We start from the raw sequence: 21,990 nt of genomic DNA on the forward strand, positions 1-21,990 counted from the left end.
TGGAACGGAAATCAAAATTTGAAATGCTGATTTTCTAAACGAAATCAACGTTTCGCGACACTCTGGTATGGGTAATTATTAAGCTACGAATTGTCAAATGTTGTTAACATGGAACTTAGAAAACCAGTTTGTCACCTCCGCACCCCGTTCCTACCATCCGTAGGCATACTTATTACTCTTTTTACGCTTTTTAGACGAATAAGTTATCGACAAACAAAAAAATATTTTGTATCACTATCTTTCATTAATGAGCAAATAAGGGAAGCCGCTACATCGTGTCTTCCACTTCGGTAGCGAGATCGAATTCGGCCACTGCATGTCTCCTAATTTTGGGCCTAATCTTCTATGTACATCATTCCATTCCACGCCACAAGTAGAGGTCGTCGATGGCCGTGTGATGTAGAAATCTACACCTGGGATGGTTAGTCCTAGACCTATGAGGTTCCGAGTTCAAATTCGGCTCTAACCCTGCTGCCACGGTGCCGTGGCGGATTCAGGTGCAACAGTTTGCCAAGTATACAGACACCCACCAGAACGTCGTGGGTTTAAAGAATGATTAAATAAATCCATATATAAAATAAATCGATAACTATTACAAATTAGATCAGTCAGAAATGGATCTAACCAATACATGGTTGAATTCAAAGGAAATGACATAATTTGGTTGTCAGCTTAAATATCGTGTCCTCGGAAGGTTCTCTCTCTCTCTCTCTCTTATAGGCTATAGGCTGATCACTTATCTTTTCACGTGGCGCTCAGCGTGATATACACAGATCCACCTATGTTTTTTATGTTACAAAACACCGCCAATGTCAACCAACAACGTCATTTGACAATGGCGCCTTTTTCCATTACTTACACTGAAAATTAAAGACAAGAAAAATGTGGCGAAGGGATGCCAAGAGCTATTAATAGCCAAACGGCGAACCCTGAAGCCCAACTGTGTATTTACCCGCAGGCCTGGTTTCCTTAAATATCCGAACTGTGTCTGAATTTAGATTCTGTGTCGCGTGGCGCTCTAGTTTTTCTGTCAACAAAACGAAATGGGAGAAGAAAAGCGTGCATTCCCGACTTCGGTGTTATGTGATCGGCGAGACGCTCACAAAGTGCACAGCTTGGCTATGTACTAGTATTACTCGCCGGCTAATGCATGCGTAAGCTCCCATGTGATGTCAACCACCCTCAGTAAACATCTATTAAGACACATGCACTGTTTGGAAAACGTGCTTGAGCTGTTTAAGCTTGAGTGCACCTAGTGGAGAGATGGGTCAGTGAGGAGCTACTAACCTGACTGATCTCTATATCTTAATCTTACACGGCGATAAAAACTGGACTTTGCTGGATTCAGCCTTAAGGAAGTCAACCTCCAAAAGTGCATGGCAAATTTCCTACGTTTGTACAGTAATTACTTCAGAAGAAATAACTGACTTTGGAAAAGGATTTTCTATGACGTATATATGCCCCATTCCAGTAAGTCGTATTTTGTATTACATCGTGCAGATTTAAAGTAGTAAGCTCAGCGTAAATGCGATTAAATACGCTCTCAACAATATAACCACCTTATTATGCTCTGACATGGCTTGTACTGTATTTGTGTTTAACGGAATACATAGACCAGTGGTAAGCTAAACTGTAAACGACAGACTGTGCCCAAGAAAAGCCTGCAGTCGTGACTGGCGTAGGTGTACAAAATATGTATTGAAATGGGTGGTTAACTTTCTGATTAGATTGCCTGCTTAAGCCTGCATGCGGCGGAATTCGCTCGAAATCCGATCTGAGAAAGGATTTGGAGGTTCCTACTTTAGAACTACATATGTATGTCGCAACGAACTCTTGTGCATGTAAATTGGTCACAGTGTAGAGTTCGGTTAAATGTTTCACCCCACTGAGTCAGTTGTCATTTTCTGTGAGGAGATCCATTTCTTGTCTCTTCCATGCACAGATGGCCTGCGCGGTGACGTCACCCAGGTGGCTCTAACTGTAATCTGCATACACGAAACTCAGCTGTCATTCACATCACTGCCATCGCCACAGCCACATCAGACCGAAACCGGATCTGCGATTTCAGCCATAAGAAAATTTCGGGTAGGTGGAAAAAATTAATTTCATACAGAGATAAAGATAATCTGCATTTAGTAGGTCACCTATATAGCATTACGAATCTCATGTTTCATTTTATAGACGAATTTTAAGACGGTTTTTATTGTTTTTAATATCAGAGGCATGATCGTATTTTTTATTTATTTGTCTTGAACAGGTTTGTCACTTATGCCATTAATTTTACAATAAATATTACGGTTGTCAGTAGAATATGACATGTTAGTATATAGGGCAGTGTATATGCAGGTAGGGAAGGTAGGAATTCGCTGTACATCTGTCATGTTATACGAAATAGTTTTGTACTTTTTATAATGGCTATATGAGACACAATGTAGGGACACACACCTTGTGGCTCTTCTTGGTCGTATAACAGAAAAATTGGCAAGTGCGACGTTAAAGCCTAAGCATACATACATACATACATAATGGGTATATGTAAAACGGGTACACAAACTGTCTGCATAGCTTATATTATTTTGTACCGATATTATAGATGTATAGACAAATTGACACAATTGTGTGCAGCTCCTTTCTGCATGACTTCAGAGGGAAACAAAAATGTGCATATCTGTATGAGCAATTAGTGACTGTGGATTTTAAATTGTACACACAGACTGTTTATACAAGTAGGCCTTTCCAGAAGTAAGTATACATGTACTACGTTTAAATTGTCATTATTTCGAATAAGGAATTGAAATATGCAAATTTATGGCGTATATGTTTATTCAAATCTGTGCTGAACTGTATTGACGCAGGTGACTTTTCCGAGTTGTTCAATGGTGAGCTTACATGCAATAAACTTATATCCGCTCACTTTGCATGTTGGGCTGTGTATTGAATAGCTATATCGAACACACTGGCGTGCAGGTTGTGTTACAACTTCTCCGGAGACACATTTACTACCAATGAAAAGAATATTAAGCAGTGGTGTATGTATGTATGTATACTTGGTGTTTAACGCCGTACTTAACAATTTTTCAGTCATATGACGACGATGACTCATTATGTGCATGTACATATATTATGTCCTCTAGTGGCAGGGCGAATCCATGCCGCCAAAGTGCTGCCGCCACTGAAGTATCATGCCGAAGACACCAGAGATGACACCCGCCCTGTCACATTATATTGACACCGGACCAACCAGTTATGTTTCCTTGCTCTAACCTCTCAGTGCTGAGCGCCAAGCGAGGCAGCAGCAGGTGTAATTTTTGTCTCCCGTTTAAACAGTGTTGCGCAAACGGCCACACTACCGCACCGTACCGTTTAAACCCGCATCTCGTGTAACATATCTATTGTTTATACATAATCTGATTATACAGCAGAATCTGTTCTTAATCTCTGTGTATATCGCATGGACCATTTTGTATACATATCACCATTATTCTAACCATCTACAGTGTGTGGCTTGGGTTTTATTGCTTCTGCCATCCAAATTATAAAATATGATCTTTAGAAAAATTATACGGAATGTGGTATTTTAGGGTTTGTTTGGTTATCTGTGGCGGTCACTTGTAGTTATATATTCGTGTACATTTCAATTAGTAGACTGTTTGTGGACTTCTTGCCTCTAGCTACTCGGCAAGTATTCCGGTATTTCCAGGGGTTATTAGATAATGAAGAACGTGGACATTGTTTGTCAGTATTGACCTTTTAATGTACACTACAGTATTACGAAAGACGTCATGCATGTGCATGCAAAACGGCCATAGGTTATACAACAACATACCAACCGCATTCGGATGTCAATGTTACTTATAGACTCAATATATATTGAAAGTGTAGGCCTACATAGAGAAAAACTGATTACAGTGGAAATGCTTCAAGGGTCTGTATAAAAAATACAATGTCACGGTGATCAGTTTTGTTACGATACATTCTTAATGTTTACATCGATGAGTTGGTGACATTTTCACAAGTAAACAGTAAACAACACAACGTGATTATTTTTGTCTTCGGCTTTTCCAATTAGCATCTCATGTCTCTCAGTCAAGTCTTGCTCAGGTTTAAAAAAAAAAAATCGCACTCACTTGACATCCGTTAAGTTGTTTCATTCAGTCCATTATTTAAGAATTTTTCTGAAGGAAAACACAATTTGACACAAAGGTCGAATTGAATTAAGTCAAATCCATGCTTCACCTATATTGCACATGTTTACCCAGGAACGACAGGTTTGTGACCGAGATTTTATCCAGAGCGTTGAACCTGGCGCGCAAAAATCAGGTCACGATTTAAGATGACAGATGGATAAATGTTAAATGCTAATTGTGGGATTTCAGTCTAGAACGATGTTCAAGATTCAACACCCAGGAATAAAATAATTCCAATAAATCATTGATGGAATATGTATTTAGAACCGGCCTCTACCGCGGACCAGTGAACTAAGCGGTGATTGAATCGAAAGTTGTTTTGCGACGCTGATGTCTGTGTATGGTGCAGTAGATTCCGTGTGGTTTTTCCATGGCTGCCTCGGGTATTTCGATCCCTTCGTGATCGCGTCGTGTAATGTGGGCTCTCGCTGTACGCGGCATTGTGCATTGTGAACCCTCACTTGCCGTGTCGTTTAAAATGCAGGCCTACTTGCCTTGTTTTATAACGTTGAAGCTGAGCTGGCCGGTGGCTGTAATGTACATGGGCCTTCCATGGCAGCGTTCTGTAATAACGTAAGCCCTCCATGGCTGCGTCTAGTGGTTGAAGACTCTAGCCTTTCAATCCCTATGACACACGAGGTTTGAGTTCGAACCCGACATGGGACAGGGAATTTTGTCCCCCCACTCACTGTGTGTGAAGCATTTCTGACAATAAGCAATCCACGACGGTCGTCTGGTCATTGGCGTTATCTAACATTCGCTGAACACCACTTGTATTTCACCGACATGATGGGCAAATCTGTATATCACACGTGGGAATATTCGTTAGTGACTTGTACGCGGTTTGCCCCGTGTCCTGGCCAGGTCGTGAAATGTGGACTCTCCATGTGGCTGTGTCGTGAACATGTGTATCTTCCACCGCCGCATCGTGAAAATGTGGGCCTTCCACGACCGCGTCGTGAAGCGTGGTGCCTCGTTAAGTGAGTTTTGCATTAAGTGCAAAAGAATGCATGATTATGATTATTAACTTCCCAGTAAGACGTCACTTCCCAGTAAGACGTCACTTTCCAGTGAGACGTCACTTTCCAGTAAGACGTCTCATGGGCACTGAGGTCACGTGTTATCATGGTTTTGGATTAAGTTTCCATGAAAAAGAAAGATATTATCACTCAATAAACATCGTTTCTGTACATCTTTTCGACATCATTCTTGAATATTTGTCAATTGTCGTAATTGTCCGTTGTCGTCTTTCTGACCTTTGACCTTTCTGTATTTGAAAAAAAAAAGATTATTTACGAGAAAAGTTAGGAAAACTGTTATACAATTCACTAAGAATTCAGTGTACTTCTACCCTGTTGACCGTTTGCACTGAACATATTTAAAAGTATATGTGCACTGAACTGCACCGCTTCGGGTCAGTACGCTAACATAACTTATGCCTCACTCTCATTTAAGCAAATCTGTTTAGTGATATTTCGTTATGTGAAAAAATGAATCTGCGTCATGAACTCTGTAAATTCGCGTTATCTAACACGTGATCGGGTACCCTGGAGAATATATCGATGTCAGTGAGTATACATCTTTGACAACGATGTCTAGACGCAAAAGAAACTTGATGATGGACAGGAAAATCAGTTCAGTTTAATTATATGTTTGCTGCCTGTTTTACGAAGATTTAATTACACGCCGTTATCTTCGCACTCGTCCCACTTCTTGTTTAGGACATCAGGAGATAAAACTAAAATGCAAAATCAGGAGATAAAAAAAATGTTCTGCAATTTGTCGAACATAATATGCATCAGCAAAGAGCAGTGAGTTTTAATGATACTTTCTTATTGAGGAGCGAGTAGACCGTGCAGAACAAGATACTCATTAATTGTGTGATTTACAGATATATTAATTAGACATTGCTATAGTTAAATGATGCGTGCATCCAACGGCTTAGGATAATTAAAATTAAAAAAAAAATTATTAATAATGGCATGGAGTCGCTTGAGAACTACGGACGAACAGGTTTCGACAGACATGCATGCTCAGTTCATGTATAAGGTGACGGGGGGTGTGCCTTGTCTTTCAATGTGTAAGCTATTAATTCTGGAAATGTTAAAGGATGTCTAAGATTAAATACACTTCAATCCAGACAGCCTTACCGTGAAAACAACATTTTGGGCTCTTTTTATTACGGTGTTCCTGTCTGCCAAGTACTTGCCTTCTAAGTAGTTTACCTGTTACTATAACATGGAACTTTTGAACCCGAGCACATCAAGGAAACCGGTTTTGCCATTTTACCTCCAAATTAAGGTGACAGTGACCTTTTTTTAGGTGTAATTAAAATCAATCTTTCAGTGCACAAAAATATTCCTTTACTTTCGAACATGAATAAAACCAGATTGTTGAGAAGTGCCAAGGCTTTGATGCCGGATATATGCCGGATTAGGACGCTCGGTTTAAAGGAACACAGATCAACGCTGATTGGCTGGTAATTGATATAGGATTTCATGGGTTAAAACCACTGATCCTTGGTCTCGCTGAATTACCAAAAATTCAGCTTAGTACAGGCACATCCTTGACTTCACAATCTCATACAGACGGTTCTGTATCCTTTTATAAACTTCTATAAGACTACATTTTTGTCTGATAAAGCTGTAAGACTTTATGGTGTGATAAAACCGTTCAGTGCCCTAGGAAAACTCATGATCACCCGCAGGTTGCTGGAGACCTTCTCACGTGCGACCGGAGAGGACGCCAGCATGAGCTGGACTTGAACTCACAGCGACCTCAAACATTGGTGAGTGGCTCCAGTGTCATTGCGCGGCGGTGAAACGCTAATCACGCTAATCACCCCCAAATAACATACAGGTTTGTTCTTAACGGTGTTGTGATTGCCAGTTTAGTGGGGCAGTTTTTAATACCAGTATGTATACTTAGTTTAAAACATTTGCATGTTTGAAGTCCACTTTGCTCTCGGCTTGTAATACTGATTGTTTGCCTGTTGGTTAGGTCATGTATCAAGCTGACTTTTGCTTTGTGTCCCATAAATTAATCTCATCACCCATGTGGACATAACATGCGGCGTTGGCTTACTCTCTTCAAGGGGCTTTACACCTCCGATCATGCGGTGCTAATCTGGTCTCGATTACAAGTAAAACACTTATAAGGCTTGCCCTCAGAAGGGGTTAAGTCCAGTTTAAGCCAGAATATATCGCATATGTATATAGGCCTAATTCAGCACATTTACTTCCAGAAATCTTTTATAGCCGTCAGAGTTAAGTTTTCTCGAAGTGGTTATTATTCATCTGTCTAAATTCAACGGATTACGTGTCGATAGGCAAAGCGTTGAACTGCTCATAACTAAGGAAAGAGAGTTGATAAGGTAAGAGATATAGGCCCAGACTGACGCAGGTAAAATTAATTTATTTCTTTGAAGTTTTACGCCGTATTGAATAATATCGCGGTCAGCATAGTGGTGGGAGGAAATCGGACAGAACCCTTGGGAAACCTACGACCATCCGCAGGTTGCTGACAGGCCATCCCACGTACGACCGAAGATGAAGCTAGCACGAGATGGACTTTAACTCACGACCGGAGAGGAAGCCAACAGCAAATAAAAAAATTTAAAAAAAAAAAACGGTACATGTACATGTATGTATGTCAAAACCGCCACAAATAGTAGTTGCTACTATTAGAGCTACTACATAAAAGTTTTCAGTACACGTTACCTTGAGTGTCTAAGCTGGTCCCATATTGGACGAAATTCATGGAATCTTCTTCTGAAAAAGCTGAGCGCGTTTGAATCAGAGCTCATATACGGTTATCCCCTATGGTTGACAGCTCGTGGTAAATTCTTCACTGGTTTTTATTACAAGTCTTCTTTGCCACTTTTAGGAGGATACAGGAGGACATACAGGAGGATATAACGATAAGTCTTTCTTTCCGCCCGGCCATCCGTCTGTCTGTTCGTCTGTCCTCCTGTCTTGCCGTCTGTCCTCCTGTCTACAGGCATTTCTTGTCAACGTGATTCCAACGTATATTGTGTCGAAACTAGGTATTTGCTTTGCTGGTCATTTGAAGATGTTTCTAATTCAGTTTGCTGAACTACCTGCTATGCTATCGAAGAAATAAGTTAATTTTACTTGCGTCAGTATGGACCATTTTAGGATGGAATCCGAACTTTAAAGTAAAGAGAACTTGTCAGCACAAATCCTTGTGTAACGGCCATCATGCTTTCCTGAACTTGCACGTCTAATAGATAAAATGTACAGATGTATGCTTGTGTTTTTTTGTGTGTTTTTTTCGGTATCAGTCTTTAATTATAGCCGTATACAAAAATAAGCAAACATCAATTGTGGTCATAATTATGTTGGATAAGCAGGGGGTGTAAGGAAATAAGTCTCTTTCTGATGACTGATGTTGAGCATACTACGACATCCGTAGATTAGTTTAAATCTTGCTATCGTGCCGCCAAATTCGCGGTTCAAATCTTCACACTGACTCATTCGCTTGACTGGATTCTTCCCCGCTCACAGATTGCGTTTTAACACCGTTTTACTTTATCAAGGTTTCTATGCTCAGGCCAACATTTTGTTGGGGAAAAACAGGCAAAAATGATATTCAGATCATAGTATAGGTGCTGACGTCTAATCCCCTTTCGTGGGAACATCAATTTCGACATAGGAGATTTTAGTTCATATTTCAAGGAAATCAAAAACGTTTTTCGAAGTTTTCAGTGCGCTTGATGATTCATGTTGTTTGAAAATGCTGATATAACTTGAGATTGCATATTAATTTAAGTTTGCTGGAATACCTGTATTTACAAAAATGACAAGGCGTTAATTTATTTAAATACTGTGTGATTAATGCACCGAATATTTTGAGATCAGGAAAGGAACCAAGCGCATTTCGTGAGGCAATATACCTCGCGCCAGTAGTATCTGGATTCGCGTACGGGAGGTTATACAGTTTCTATGTATGTTTCACTGACCCAGTTAGTGATGAACTCTCGGAAACTGAACCAGAAATATATGTACAATTTTTCCACATTTCGTGTCACAACACCAGTGACCAGTGTGGAATATTTCCAGCAGAATATACGTATATGGAACACATTATCCAGTGATAACACGCCGAGGTATTCGAAATATACGTCATTCCAATATAAAGGTCTTCGAAGTTTATCTTAACAGGCCGCAAAACTAGGGCAAAGCTTGGACAAAATTGTGGCATGTTCTTTTTATATAAGAAACCAGCACCTGCTGATAAGTGGCTCCCGTTTCCTGTTTAAAAGCGAGATTGTCGTAACCGTTTGCATACATCATTTGCATTTATTTGTGTTGAAATGGAGGTTATATAGGCCTGGAGTTGATAATTAAATCAAAACTATTGAAAACGACTACTTGAAATAATTCTCACTTGAGATTGTCGTAACCGTTTGCATACATCATTTGCATTTATTTGTGTTGAAATGGAGGTTATATAGGCCTGGAGTTGATAATTAAATCAAAACTATTGAAAACGACTACTTGAAATAATTCTCACTTGAGATTGTCGTAACCGTTTGCATACATCATTTGCATTTATTTGTGTTGAAATGGAGGTTATATAGGCCTGGAGTTGATAATTAAATCAAAACTATTGAAAACGACTACTTGAAATAATTCTCACTTGAGATTGTCGTAACCGTTCGCATACATCATTGCATTTATTTGTGTTGAAATGGAGGTTATATAGGCCTGGAGTTGATAATTAAATCAAAACTATTGAAAACGACTACTTGAAATAATTCTCACTTGAGATTGTTGTAACCGTTCGCATACATCATTTGCATTTATTTGTGTTGAAATGGAGGTTATATAGGCCTGGAGTTGATAATTAAATCAAAACTATTGAAAACGACTACTTGAAATAATTTTGACAAGCTTACGTGGAACGAGGAGTAACTATGTTAAACGAGCTGAAAGGAGAAATTGAGTGACATCAGAGTAACTTGATATGAACGTGCATGTCGAATTAAAATATTGAGTTCAGATATGGAATTTTCTAGTTGGTTTGAGTAAGGTGACACATGAAATATTATCATGTGAGTTGATTTCAGGTAACTTATTTATTGGACGAGTTCCCTCTTCGTCTGTATCAATTTCATGTCAGCGAAGCCCTGATCTGACCGATAAAGCTTCGCTAATGGAAAGTCCTCTGTCTACACTATTTAACGTGACAACACAATATATCTTCGTGTCTCAGATGTGCAGATGTGCGTAGAATACTGCTAATTAGCCGCAGAAATGTGTGCTTAGTGATTAGCACTTTCTTCTTTGCCTGAATGTGCTTAATGTCTCAGATCTGAAAGCCTTACCTTTCAGGGCAGTTCGACACCAGTATTTTGTCTTTGAATTCACATTCCTCTCCGTTAGTAGGTGGGAAAGCCCACCAGCAATTTCCGAATAGTCACGATTTTCATCTCGGCCCTGTCCGGTTTCCTCCGACTATAGTGCTGGCCGGTCATAGTATAAGCGAAACATATTCTTGAGTATGGCGTATAAACCCAATTAAATCAATCAATCAGTCAATGCAAAAAAAAAAAATAGTGTCCGGTGGAAACGACAGTCCTTTGCTATATAGTAACTGACAAAGTCTATGACTTAGTCAAAACAGCGAGAGCTAGATTCGAACAACAGACCAGTGCTTTAACCATAGATCTGAGCTGTAAAACCGAACGTTTCTTACGCAGTGTCTCTGGGTTAGGGTGAGAGTGAAAAGGGTGTGGGTGCATCTGAGTGTGCTGCCCCAGTAACCTGATACGTGGATGTGGGTCTATACTTTACCACAAAATAATTAGTACATCGGTAATAAATCATTTGCATGCCGACTGTTGCATTGTTTACGATCTCGATCCCGTCTGCTCGTAGGAGTTAATTTGTCCGTGGCCGAATGAAGCCTACAATGGATCTTATATCGACGGGAAATGGTAACATTGTGTAATGCTATACATGACACTGAAGATTAAAGACATAATTTACATCACCGTGGGGTGCACCATCCAACCAGTCACCCATCCTTGCACTACCGTCAATTTGGAATCGATGTATACTAGATGTCGTTGCACCATTTGTGCATGCAGCTTGGCAGGGTGATTTTTTTTTTGTTGAAAACAAATGGATTACATTTTTTCCTATTTTAGACTATGGTTCCTATTTTTTCTTTTCTTGTAGAGATATTGTTGTTGTAAATTTCTAAGCTGGAAGTATATACATTTACTTTACTCTAGTTTCCACAGGCATGATGGGTTAACACCCTCTTTCAGGTCAAGTGGCTTTGTCATAATACTTAATGTCAGACTATATAAAGCAGAAACAAACTCGCTCACCCATTTTCCTTTTTGGCTTTAATAACTACAACGCGGAGTGAGTTTGAGTATTATACGAAAAGCAATGCATAGTTGTGCAAAAATAAGCAGGCGGTTGATAAACAGTGTAAACAGTGATCTCAGTACATCTATAGTAGGCCTACCCATGTAAAACACTACAAGCGGTATCATAATTTTTATGTGTCAAAATAAATGAAAAAATGGTTAATAATGGTATAATTTTTCGGTTAATGGGATTCAAATACATTTAGTGGGTAAATTTCCAAAAAAATTCCATTTTCATAAGCCCAGTTTAAAGCATTCCACTGCATGTGTGGAAATAAAAACCTGGATGAGACCGTGAACACGAAAGTCACAGGTACATATATGCACGAAACAGTGCAAAATGGTGTCAATTTTTGAGAGCATGAGAACCATGGGTAGATAAGGTATCGCCGAGGCGTCAGGAGCTTAGATAATGTACCGTTATCCCTTCTACATAGAGGCAGCTGGGCAGCGTGACCAAAGGTGATAGGTTGACATCTGGGAATTTCAACCAGCAGAGCAACATCGATTTTTTGGTGCATGGTATGAAATGTATGTGTATATAACTCTGGTGTAGACTAAAACAATATCGGCAGGTGTTCGTACGAATGTTAGGCCTGCACATGCAGACATGAGCCTAACGACATTAGCAAATACGGCTATTTGTTTCTGAAAGCCGTTCTGTTGTATGCATAACGCATGGCTTCGCTCGGAAGCAGCGATCTTCCTTCCAATGGCCAAAAATGAACAGGGCTTTTCGATTAAATAATGCGTGTCTGGTGTCATTGATTGAGCGCTGTCGATCATGACATTGCTTACATAACCATACCCACTCGGTTTAACGGGGACACATGCTTGTACACAGATCTCGACCCTTGTCCATGACCGCCACCCCACCCAGCTTCCAATCCCCCCCCCACCACCCCACCCCAATAACCCGAACACCTCCACCCTGTCCAGATGTCGTTGACATGGTAGTACGGTATGTACGTCATGCGGTATATATAAACCTTCACGCCAGCGTAGACTGTGATCAGAGTCGTGTGGCCAGTCACCTGGAATACTGCCTTCACTGCAATAGGCTCTTCTATACATGACAACACAGCTTAAAGCTGCGAAAACAAGCTAGTTTTTAACTTATCAAGGACGTACGTCAAATCCAGGTAGGCCTAATTGAAATTTTAAAAAGTCAGTTTTCATAATAAATAACTGGTATCTGTCATTGATCGAGGGAATGACTAAGTTTGATTTACTGTTTTAACTGTAAGTTTGGGTTAATTAGAATTTGGTACCATTTGAGACGTGGTGTGGTATATATATATCTATATATATGGATATAATTGAGCATCGTCGTCTTCATACCAGCTCCATTTCCAAATACTCAGTAAGAATGTAAATTGTGTTGGTAGGCCTACAATAGTATACGCATTGTGAAGCTTGTGCATTGCGACCTTCGGTATATAATGAAATATGTTCATTGTATACTAGATTGCGATGCACGTGCATTCGATAATCTTTAATTAGTTTAAGATTAGAATGTGATGTGTGACTGTATTCTATACCCATGTATCCTCCAATCATCATAGCGTAACATCATAATGCACTGTAGCCTCTATGTATTGTATACGAATTTCCTTTGGCTCAACTGTTTTAGACCGAACGTCAAGGAAAGTTGTTTAGTGTATATATGGCGCTCCGAGCTTTAACGACCTGTGCACATATACTATCAGAAATGAAAGTGAATAAGTATCTCGACATGCAGGCGTATCCCCCAGGCTTCGCTTCAAGTGTTATTAGGAATAATTGTAAGCATAAGGCTTCCTGAGGTAAAAGTGATAATCAGTGACCAGCTACTTAAAATAACATGTATTATAATGTTTCACTTGGGTAAGCTTGCCATTCGCTACTTGATGAAAGCACACAGGTTGTGTACATGCTGTATACAAACTATATAGGGCCTCCGTGGCTCAGTTGGTTAGCGCGCTAACACAGCGTAATGGCCCAGAAGCCTCTCACCAGTGCGGTCGCTGTGAGTTCAAGTCCAGCTCATGCTGGGTTCTTCTCCGGTCGTAAGTCGGAAGGTCTGTCGCAGCCTGTGGATGGTCGTGGGTTTCACCCGGGCTCTGCCCGGTTTCCTCCCATAATGCTGGCCACCGTCGTATAAGTGAAATATTCTTGAGTACGGCGTAAAACAGCGATCAAATAAATAAATAAATAAATATACAAACTGTAAAGATAAAATATTACTTATACCTGGACCCTTAAGGGTAGAGTGAAACCGGTTAATTCTCAGTTCTAATATATTGTAGAGAATCTCAGTGGATGTTTTACCTCCAATTTGGCCACTCATCACTTAATCATTGGATTCAAAATTCCATATTCTGACATACTTAATTGTATATTATATAGAATACGAAACTGAAACTTTAGTAAGTTGAATGCCGTGTTCTGACATATTCGATTGTGCATTAAAGGCGCTTATATATTTTACTTTTAATTTGTCTCCTGGCAACTAATCAGCTCAGTACTACTAGTATTTTCTGGCATACTTAAGTTTGTATTATTACGTAAGATGTCATACTGCTCTACCTCAGTTGAGTATAACGATGTAAGAGTGTTCGCGATATACAGTTGAGAAACAGAATCTTCCAGAAATGAATGACGGGAGGCTGTGCTTATGAGTGCAGATGTACCCTGTGTGTGGTGAACCGTCGCCTCATGACGCTTGCCAACACGTGACAAAAACAAAACAAAACAACAATAACAAAAACACGAATATGTAAGCAGGACTAGCTGTAGCTGTCCTGAACAGCTGGCCACGTAAAACAACTGTCATGTGTACAAGCCAGCATAATGCAGTAGATGACATACTCAAAAATTAATCGGTGTTAATTTTAACAGAAAATCTGTTGTCTGAGTGATGCTAGAATGTATTATTCTATCTGCAGTGTTATTGCAGCAGATTGTTTTGTTACATGTAACACACATATTCCGTTAATTCAACATAAAGATTGTGTTATCTGTCTTTTGTCACAAGGTCTTGTCATTGATATAAAAATGCTCAGGATATGTCTACATTGATTATAGGATGTTTGTACAAACAATAACCCTTATCAGCTGACTAAGTTACACCGTTTTGTCTGCATGATGTCGTCGAGAAAATACGTACAAGTGTTAGTTGTAACCATGATTCACAAATGTCTCATCCATACGTAATGTACCAAAAATAAATAAATAAATAAAAAAATCTAAAATAAACAAATAATATTTTGGGTTACATTGCATAAGGAAGTCTACTGTTAGAAAATATGTATTCTACAACAGTTGAAATGTGGATGTCTTTAGCCTATAGTGGTCTCATGCCACTCTCACACCTTCCTCTCTGCTGTCTTTCAAAATAATGACAGTCCAAGTCAGATTCGTAAAAATTCTCAAATAGGTATGGCTGTAAATATTCATCTGTTTAGCTGATAAAACCTTATTGTTAAATCCAATGGTTTCGTAAATGTTGGTAAATGTTGGTAGATGTTAGTAAATGTTGGTAGATGTTGGTAGATGTTAGTAAATGTTGGTAGATGTTGGTAAATGTTGGTAGATGTTAGTAAATGTTGGTAGATGTTGATAAATGTTGGTAAATGTTGGTAGATGTTGGTAGATGTTGATAAATGTTGGTAAATGTTCACTTGAGTCAGAATTATCGTCATTGGAGTCCGGATCATAGGAATCCTTGTTAGTATTGGGATAGAGGAGCAAGCAATAGTTTGATTGAGCTAACTTACTCCGAAGGACTGATTAAACTAGCTCTGGAGAACTGATTAATCTAGCTCTGGAAAACTGATTAAACTAGCTCTGGAGAACTGATTAATCTAGCTCTGGAAAACTGATTAAACTAGTTCTGGAGAACTGATTAAACTAGCTCTGAAGGACTGATTAAACTAGCTCTGGAGAACTGAATTAGCTGGCTCTGAAAAACTGGTCTAATTAGCGTAGAAGAACTGATTTACCTAGCTGAGTTAACGATCTCTAAAGGACGGATTTAAACAGCGCTGAAGGAGTGATTTACCTAGCTGAGTTAGCTATCTCTAAAGGACGGATTTAACCAGCGCTGAAGGACTGATTTACCTAGCTGAGTTAACTATCTCAAAAGGACGGATTTAACCAGCGCTGAAGGACTGATCTAAATAGCTCTGAAGGACTGATTTAAATAGCATTGCAGGGATAACTTAGCTTTTGGGGGGAAAAATACGTAGGACAGAAGTACCGGTACATGTATTTTGTTTCCGTCAATTCAGCATTATTTCAATGAAATAACACGAAAGATCTTAATGTATAAGATATGTTATTGTGGCATAGCGTTGAACGACGAAATTATAATATTTTCATGTTTCATGTTATTTCAAGTTATAAGTGAACTATAGCTACGACACTTAGCCCACATGCAGTACATACTCATACCGAAACATCTCCTGTTCAGACTGAGAGACTCTATATAAACAATCGGTTGTACATCGCTATGCTAAAAATAATTTGCGAGTAATACAAACATATCTGGTATGGCAAGGAAATCAATTTGAACAGGTGAAAATGTCAATTCTCCTATAGATGCAAGGGGAAGCTTTTCATATGTGAGGTTCAAAATGTCACCTGAAAATAGATATTGGTGAGAGCTTTTTATGTTTTGGGGAGGTCCACGAAGCCTATTACGTTATTCAATGCGTCAACCAATGACATACATGCGATATCGGTTGAAAATGGTTCTAGGAGATCATTATTGATCGATTTTCGCTAACAAGCCCCAACGATTTGAGCAGACAGCGTCAGACACGACGTCAGACACTTGCTAATCATCCGCAACTGATGCTGCGTATAGGACCTTAGATAGTACCTTTTATTCCGCTGAACGGAGGATACGATTGATGAATTTATTGATTTATTTGATTGGTGTTTTACGCCTTACTTACGAATATTTCACTTATACGACAACGGCCAGCATTATAATGGGAGGAAACCGTACAGAGCCCGAGGGAAACCGCAGGTTGCTGGCAGACCTTCCCATTTACGGGCGGAGAGGAAGCCAGCATGAGCTGGACTTGAACTCACAGCGACCGCATTGGTGAGAGGCTTCTGAATACGATTAAAGTCTGATACATCTGTTCGATCGTGGCACGTTCATGTGGTTTACGAAGATGTAAGTGTATACAAAGAGTGTCAAACCATTGATCTTGAATGCTATATTCTGTGTATGTTCTGTGTCGACTTGCACGAAGCCCTCTTAACGTTAGGAGCGTTATTTTTGCTGATATTTGTGTGGAATAACTGACCTAGAATTTATGTTGTCAAGCAATATTTTGACCTTGTTACATCAGAAATAACAATTTTAATATGATCTAAAATGTTGACTTACATCTTAGGTCGCTTCATGATCCCCGGGGCCAGGCCTTTGACAAGTAAATGACGAACTTCCCTATCTATGACGCACAAACTTTTACCCATAGGGCGAGCACAATGCTTAGGCCTATATGGCAGATGGGCTGAAAGACAAGCATATAAACAGCACGTCCGCAACCAGTTATTCATCAGAAGACAGAAACATTTTGACGAAATAGCAAATGTTAGTGTTAGTGTTAGGTGACTAGACTTAGCTAATCGTTCCATTCCGCTAACACTGTTTATTATTTATTTATTTATTTTGGCTATTTTCTCAGTCAGGTTGTAGATCTTTTCGATATCACATCAAATTCGTCTACAAGAGCACTATAATACCCCGAAACCTTGACCGTTACATCTGATAAAGCATCTCAACCGGTCGTGTGTTCGAATCCCCTTTCCCATAATTTTTGTATCACATTTTTTTCTCTCACAAGAGTATGGTGATCGATCACCACACCGTGAAAGGAATGGCCATGTTTTTTTGGCTTTTTTTAGTCTTAGTTAAACCCATCGATACTATCATCGAACTAATTCGAATACGGGTCCTCCATGGCTCAGTTGGTTAGCGCGCTAGCGCAGCGTAATGACCCAGGAGCTTCTCACCAATGCGGTCGCTGTAAGTTCAAGCCCAGCTCTTGCTGGCTTCCTCTCCGGTCGTAAGTGAGAAGGTCTGCCAGCGACCTGCGGATGGCCGTGGGTTTCCCCCGGGCTGTGCCCGGTTTCCTCTCCCATAATGCTGGCCGCCGTGGTATAAGTGGAATATTCTTGAGTACGGCGTAAAACACCAAGCAAATAAATAAATAAATAAATTCGAAAACAATTTTTTATTTTCCAGATCTGGGGATCGAGACTGCCAGTCAGCAATGGAGGTGCAGAATCCCTCCTATTACAACCAAAGCTACGCCACGACTACAAACTGTTACAGTTCTCACACCTTCAGAGATTGTGGGAACGACCGTGGTCAAGTTTCCCAACGTTTTAACAGCTCCTCGTTTTTACCTCCTATTTTGGACGGCGTGTTACATTCCAAGAGGACAGAACGATTTACTCCCTCTGTGCAGAAGGATAAACCCAAGATACTCCGGCCATCCAAACACGGTTACCACCGACGGGGGAATTCGCCAACATTTAAGCTTTTGGCCGAAGTTAGTGAAAAACTTCAAGTCCTAGTGGACAGACAGACGATAAAAAAGGTAGTAACGTCTGGAAATAATGCGAGTGGAGAGGACGATGCGGATTTGAGCGTAGAATATTTTGGAGATTGTTCTAGCTCGCCTGGTGATGAGCAGGGCTGTGTTTCTCCTCCATGCTCAAACGGGGGAACAATGCTTGAATTGAACGACTATTCATCTGACATAAGTTCACCCGGTTCTATTATTTTGACTCCGATCTTGCCAGTTAGACATTTTTCTACCAGTAGGACCAACGTTCAGCTGCACTTTTACCTTCCGCAATTGACGGAAACAACCGATAGAGAACAATCTTCTCAAGAACTGCCATGGTCCACGACGAACGATAACTCCGAAAACACAAGGAGTCAAGACTACGCAGACTTCTATGACGTCAGACCTTGTTGTGTGGAAGATGAAGAAGAGAGAAAAAGTTGTGATTACAAAAGGACCTCTACAACATATTCTAAATCAACTTCAAAAAGTGGACATCGAAAAAGTAAGTCTAAAAAATCCAAAGCGCCAAAAGGATCTGTTAAAAAACAGATAAGCGACTCGCAAAGATCTGTGTTTCCAAATATCAGTCGTGACATCATTGTCAGCGGAAATGATAAGGGCCTTCTAACAGAGCAAATTGATCTCCTGAATGACGTAACCACGCTCATTTCCGAACAGAAAGACTTGCTACCGTTCCCAGAAGCGTCTTACAAGCTGCCGGATTTATTCCAAAATGGCAGCATTCCTCAAGACGAAAGTGACGAAAGCAGCCGTTGTTTCAGTTTTAGCCACCGACTCAGCTGCTATCCCACGAATGTGGACCCTTCCAAGGGTCTAAACTCTAAATCTGACTGCCCAATCTGTAAGTACAAAATCCCTTCCCCGAAAAAGTTTGTGGACCGCCTTAGTGACATCGACAACGCTGATACCGATGACTTAAACAACAACAACAAATCATTGGAACTTCTTAGCTGGGTGTCAAAATGTTGACGCCGAGAATTTAAGGTCAAAGAGAAGTGTAAAATAAACGTTTTCCAGAAGATACTGAATAATTGTTACTCTGTGCTGGGGATGATGTTCGGATCATGCGTGCATGGGGTCGCATGTAACCTCCGGTGAATGTACAGCCTAAACTCGTGCCACTTCTGAGTTGGATGCCGCGCTTGAGTGTGCATACTTGCTCACCGAAGATATTGTAAGAAAATGAAACCGCCAAACGAGTATTGAAATAAACATGTGTTAACATGAACGGATATATCCACTAACTGGGGCCTTAACGATATGACAGTGTTATTATTGTGTCAGTTTTATATGCTTTATACGCGCAGGAAACTTTTTTATGGTCGTTTTCTTTCGTGTCATTTTATACCTATTTGTTAATTTATTATTCATTTAGCTAAGAAACTTATTCATGATGTAAGACGAACATAATAGCCTATACATTCAATACTCATGTTACGAGAAAACCAATAAAAGTCAAATAAAAATCTGTCAAGTATTATTATGACAACTTTTGTCATTTTATTATCATTAATTATTGTGCCTGTATATTGTTTCCACAGGCCGTTTACATTCTCAAAAAACTATTAACAAGGTTATACAGCTTGAAAAGTAATATTATTATCCTTTGTTTATTGACACGAACGTAGTTCCACCCTTCATAAGTAACCTGGTCTACTTGTCAGCAGAAAAGAAGTCATGTGATCAATTGTGTGAAATAACGCTAACGGCAAAATATTTCTGACAAAATGTTTGAAAGCAGCTTTATAACTGGCTCCACCTCTCTTTGGATGTTTGAATTTGGCTGTCGAGTTTGTATGTGTTTGTGTCTTATATAAGGATAGTTTTATTGTAGTATATCCATGTAAGCGGCTAAAACAATATACGGCACAATGTAATAAGTAAAGACAGGATACAGGATAGAGACCAAAACCAGACCAATGAATGAATGAATGCTTGGTGGTTAACGTCGCACTTAACAATTTTTCAGTCATATGATGAGAGGAATCATTAGGTGTGTGTATATATACTGTATCTTCTTGTGGCAGGGCGAGTCCATGGCGCCAAAGTGCTGCCGCCACTGAAGTATTATGTCGAAAACACCAGACATGACACCTCACCCAGTCACATTATACTGAACCGTACCGGTGACAACAGCGCGATAATTGGTAAATGGTCATGAAAACCGGTGAAGTACAGCATGGTAGTACAGCACTAGCATCATGGCTAAAGACGACTTAGGTAAAAAAAATGTCATGATGTTAATTGTTATCTATTAGACTTCACCGGTCTAGATTTATTGTTTACGAAGTATTCAAGAATATTTCACTTATACGACGGCGGCCGTCATTATGATAGGAGGAAACCGTGCAGAGCCCGGAGGAAACCCGCGATCATCCGGACGCTGCTGGAAGACCCTCCCACATACGACCAGAGACGAGGCCAGCATGAGCTTTTCCTGTACTCGCAGGGACCGCATTGGTGAGGTGCTCATGGACCATTCATTGTACTGCACTAGAACGCTAACTACTAACGTCGCTGGTCTAGAATGGGATGCTTAGTTCACCAGAATCTTGGTTTACGCAGGAATACAATGTAATAAAAAAAAAATTACGGCATGGAGAGTAAAACGAGAGCAGTGACGAAAGTGTGATAATTGGTAAATGAAGTACAGTCTCATGTCAATTTACCCCAGTAAGAGTTTTATTCTATCTCACCATGTAAGTGTTTAAATAATTAAAAAAAAAATACACGACTAGACACCCCCTAGCACCATACATGGCATGGCTTAAGCAGAATTAGGTTAAAAAAAAATCAGTGATGTTAGTTACAATTTATTAGACGTCAGCGGTTCAGAATTACTCAAAATGCTGTGCTGTCATCACATTTAACACGCAATAACATTAAAACAATGCAAAGGGACCAGGCCTCTTCACCGAGAAACTCGGTATAGGCGCCAGTATACCACTTAAATGCATCTGAATAAATCCGCCCTGATTAAACTGCCTAGGCATCCATCGACATCGTTTGGGGTTAAAATATGTTAAAAAAACAGTCCATCGAAATTTACAAGTCCTACCTTTTTGTTTACAAGGTATACAAAAGTTCTGGAATGGTGATGTTCAGTTCCGAGTTGCCGACTTACCCAAACACCCGAAGACACGACAAAGTATGAGAGAGACTTTACTGCGATATGGTACGAAGTGCGATATGCTGGAACTGAGCTACCAGTACGAAATGTGACGATATCAGGAAGAATGTGCCACTTTGTACGAAAATTACACCAAGAAGTTGCTGATGCGATGTGATACAAAGTGAAATACAATACGCACATAAAGGCACCAGTGCGATTACCGGTGAAACTTTTTTGGGCTGGGATTTAAGTATAAACAGTTTGAAGGCTATCCTATTTTAATGTATATGCTTAAGACACCAGATATGACACCCCACCCAGTCACATTACACTGACACCGGGCCGACCAGTCCAGTTTCCTTGCTTTAACTCGTCAGTGGTGAGCGACAAGCCAGGCAGCAACAAGGACTAGTTTTCAAGTCTTTGATATGACCCGACCCTATCCGGCGAAGGCCTTTAAGAACTTTACTGATGTAGTAGGAGTCGAGTTGATAGTGGGGGTTGCCGTACTAGCAGCTTGTAAGAGTGGTCGGCGTCGTAATAGCAGTACCCTCAAGTTTTGACGTCTTGATATGTTGGAAATGAAAATAGCCAAGAACGGTCATTACAGCTGACAGAATTCACGTGACACGGGTGACCTCATAGTGGTACAGTGGCAATATCGTGACGGTATCGTTAGCACATGGCAGC

General features: G+C 40.0%; 1 protein-coding gene across 2 annotated transcripts; it reads left to right on the forward strand.

The window, feature by feature from the left end:
- Positions 1–1,201: 1,201 nt before the first annotated feature.
- LOC135481991 (uncharacterized) lies at positions 1,202–19,680 on the forward strand. 2 transcript variants are annotated; one of them, XM_064761798.1, is made up of 3 exons: positions 1,202–1,470; positions 1,943–2,085; positions 17,837–19,680. In XM_064761798.1, the coding sequence occupies exon 3, from the start codon at positions 17,865–17,867 to the stop codon at positions 19,155–19,157; it is 1,293 nt and encodes a 430-aa protein (XP_064617868.1). In that variant the 5' UTR covers positions 1,202–1,470; positions 1,943–2,085; positions 17,837–17,864; the 3' UTR covers positions 19,158–19,680. The 2 variants fall into 2 exon arrangements, with proteins under 2 accessions (XP_064617868.1, XP_064617869.1); XM_064761799.1 differs by lacking the exons at positions 1,202–1,470; positions 1,943–2,085 and adding an exon at positions 12,626–12,734.
- Positions 19,681–21,990: the final 2,310 nt, after the last annotated feature.

Source organism: Liolophura sinensis, chromosome 1 (genome assembly GCF_032854445.1).
Source record: "Liolophura sinensis isolate JHLJ2023 chromosome 1, CUHK_Ljap_v2, whole genome shotgun sequence".
Classification (NCBI taxonomy): domain Eukaryota; kingdom Metazoa; phylum Mollusca; class Polyplacophora; order Chitonida; family Chitonidae; genus Liolophura; species Liolophura sinensis.

What these genes read in the sequence shown, in the direction of transcription:
- LOC135481991 (XM_064761798.1), top strand. Translation starts at nt 17,865, where the DNA reads ATGGAGGTGCAGAATCCCTCCTATTACAACCAAAGCTACGCCACGACT.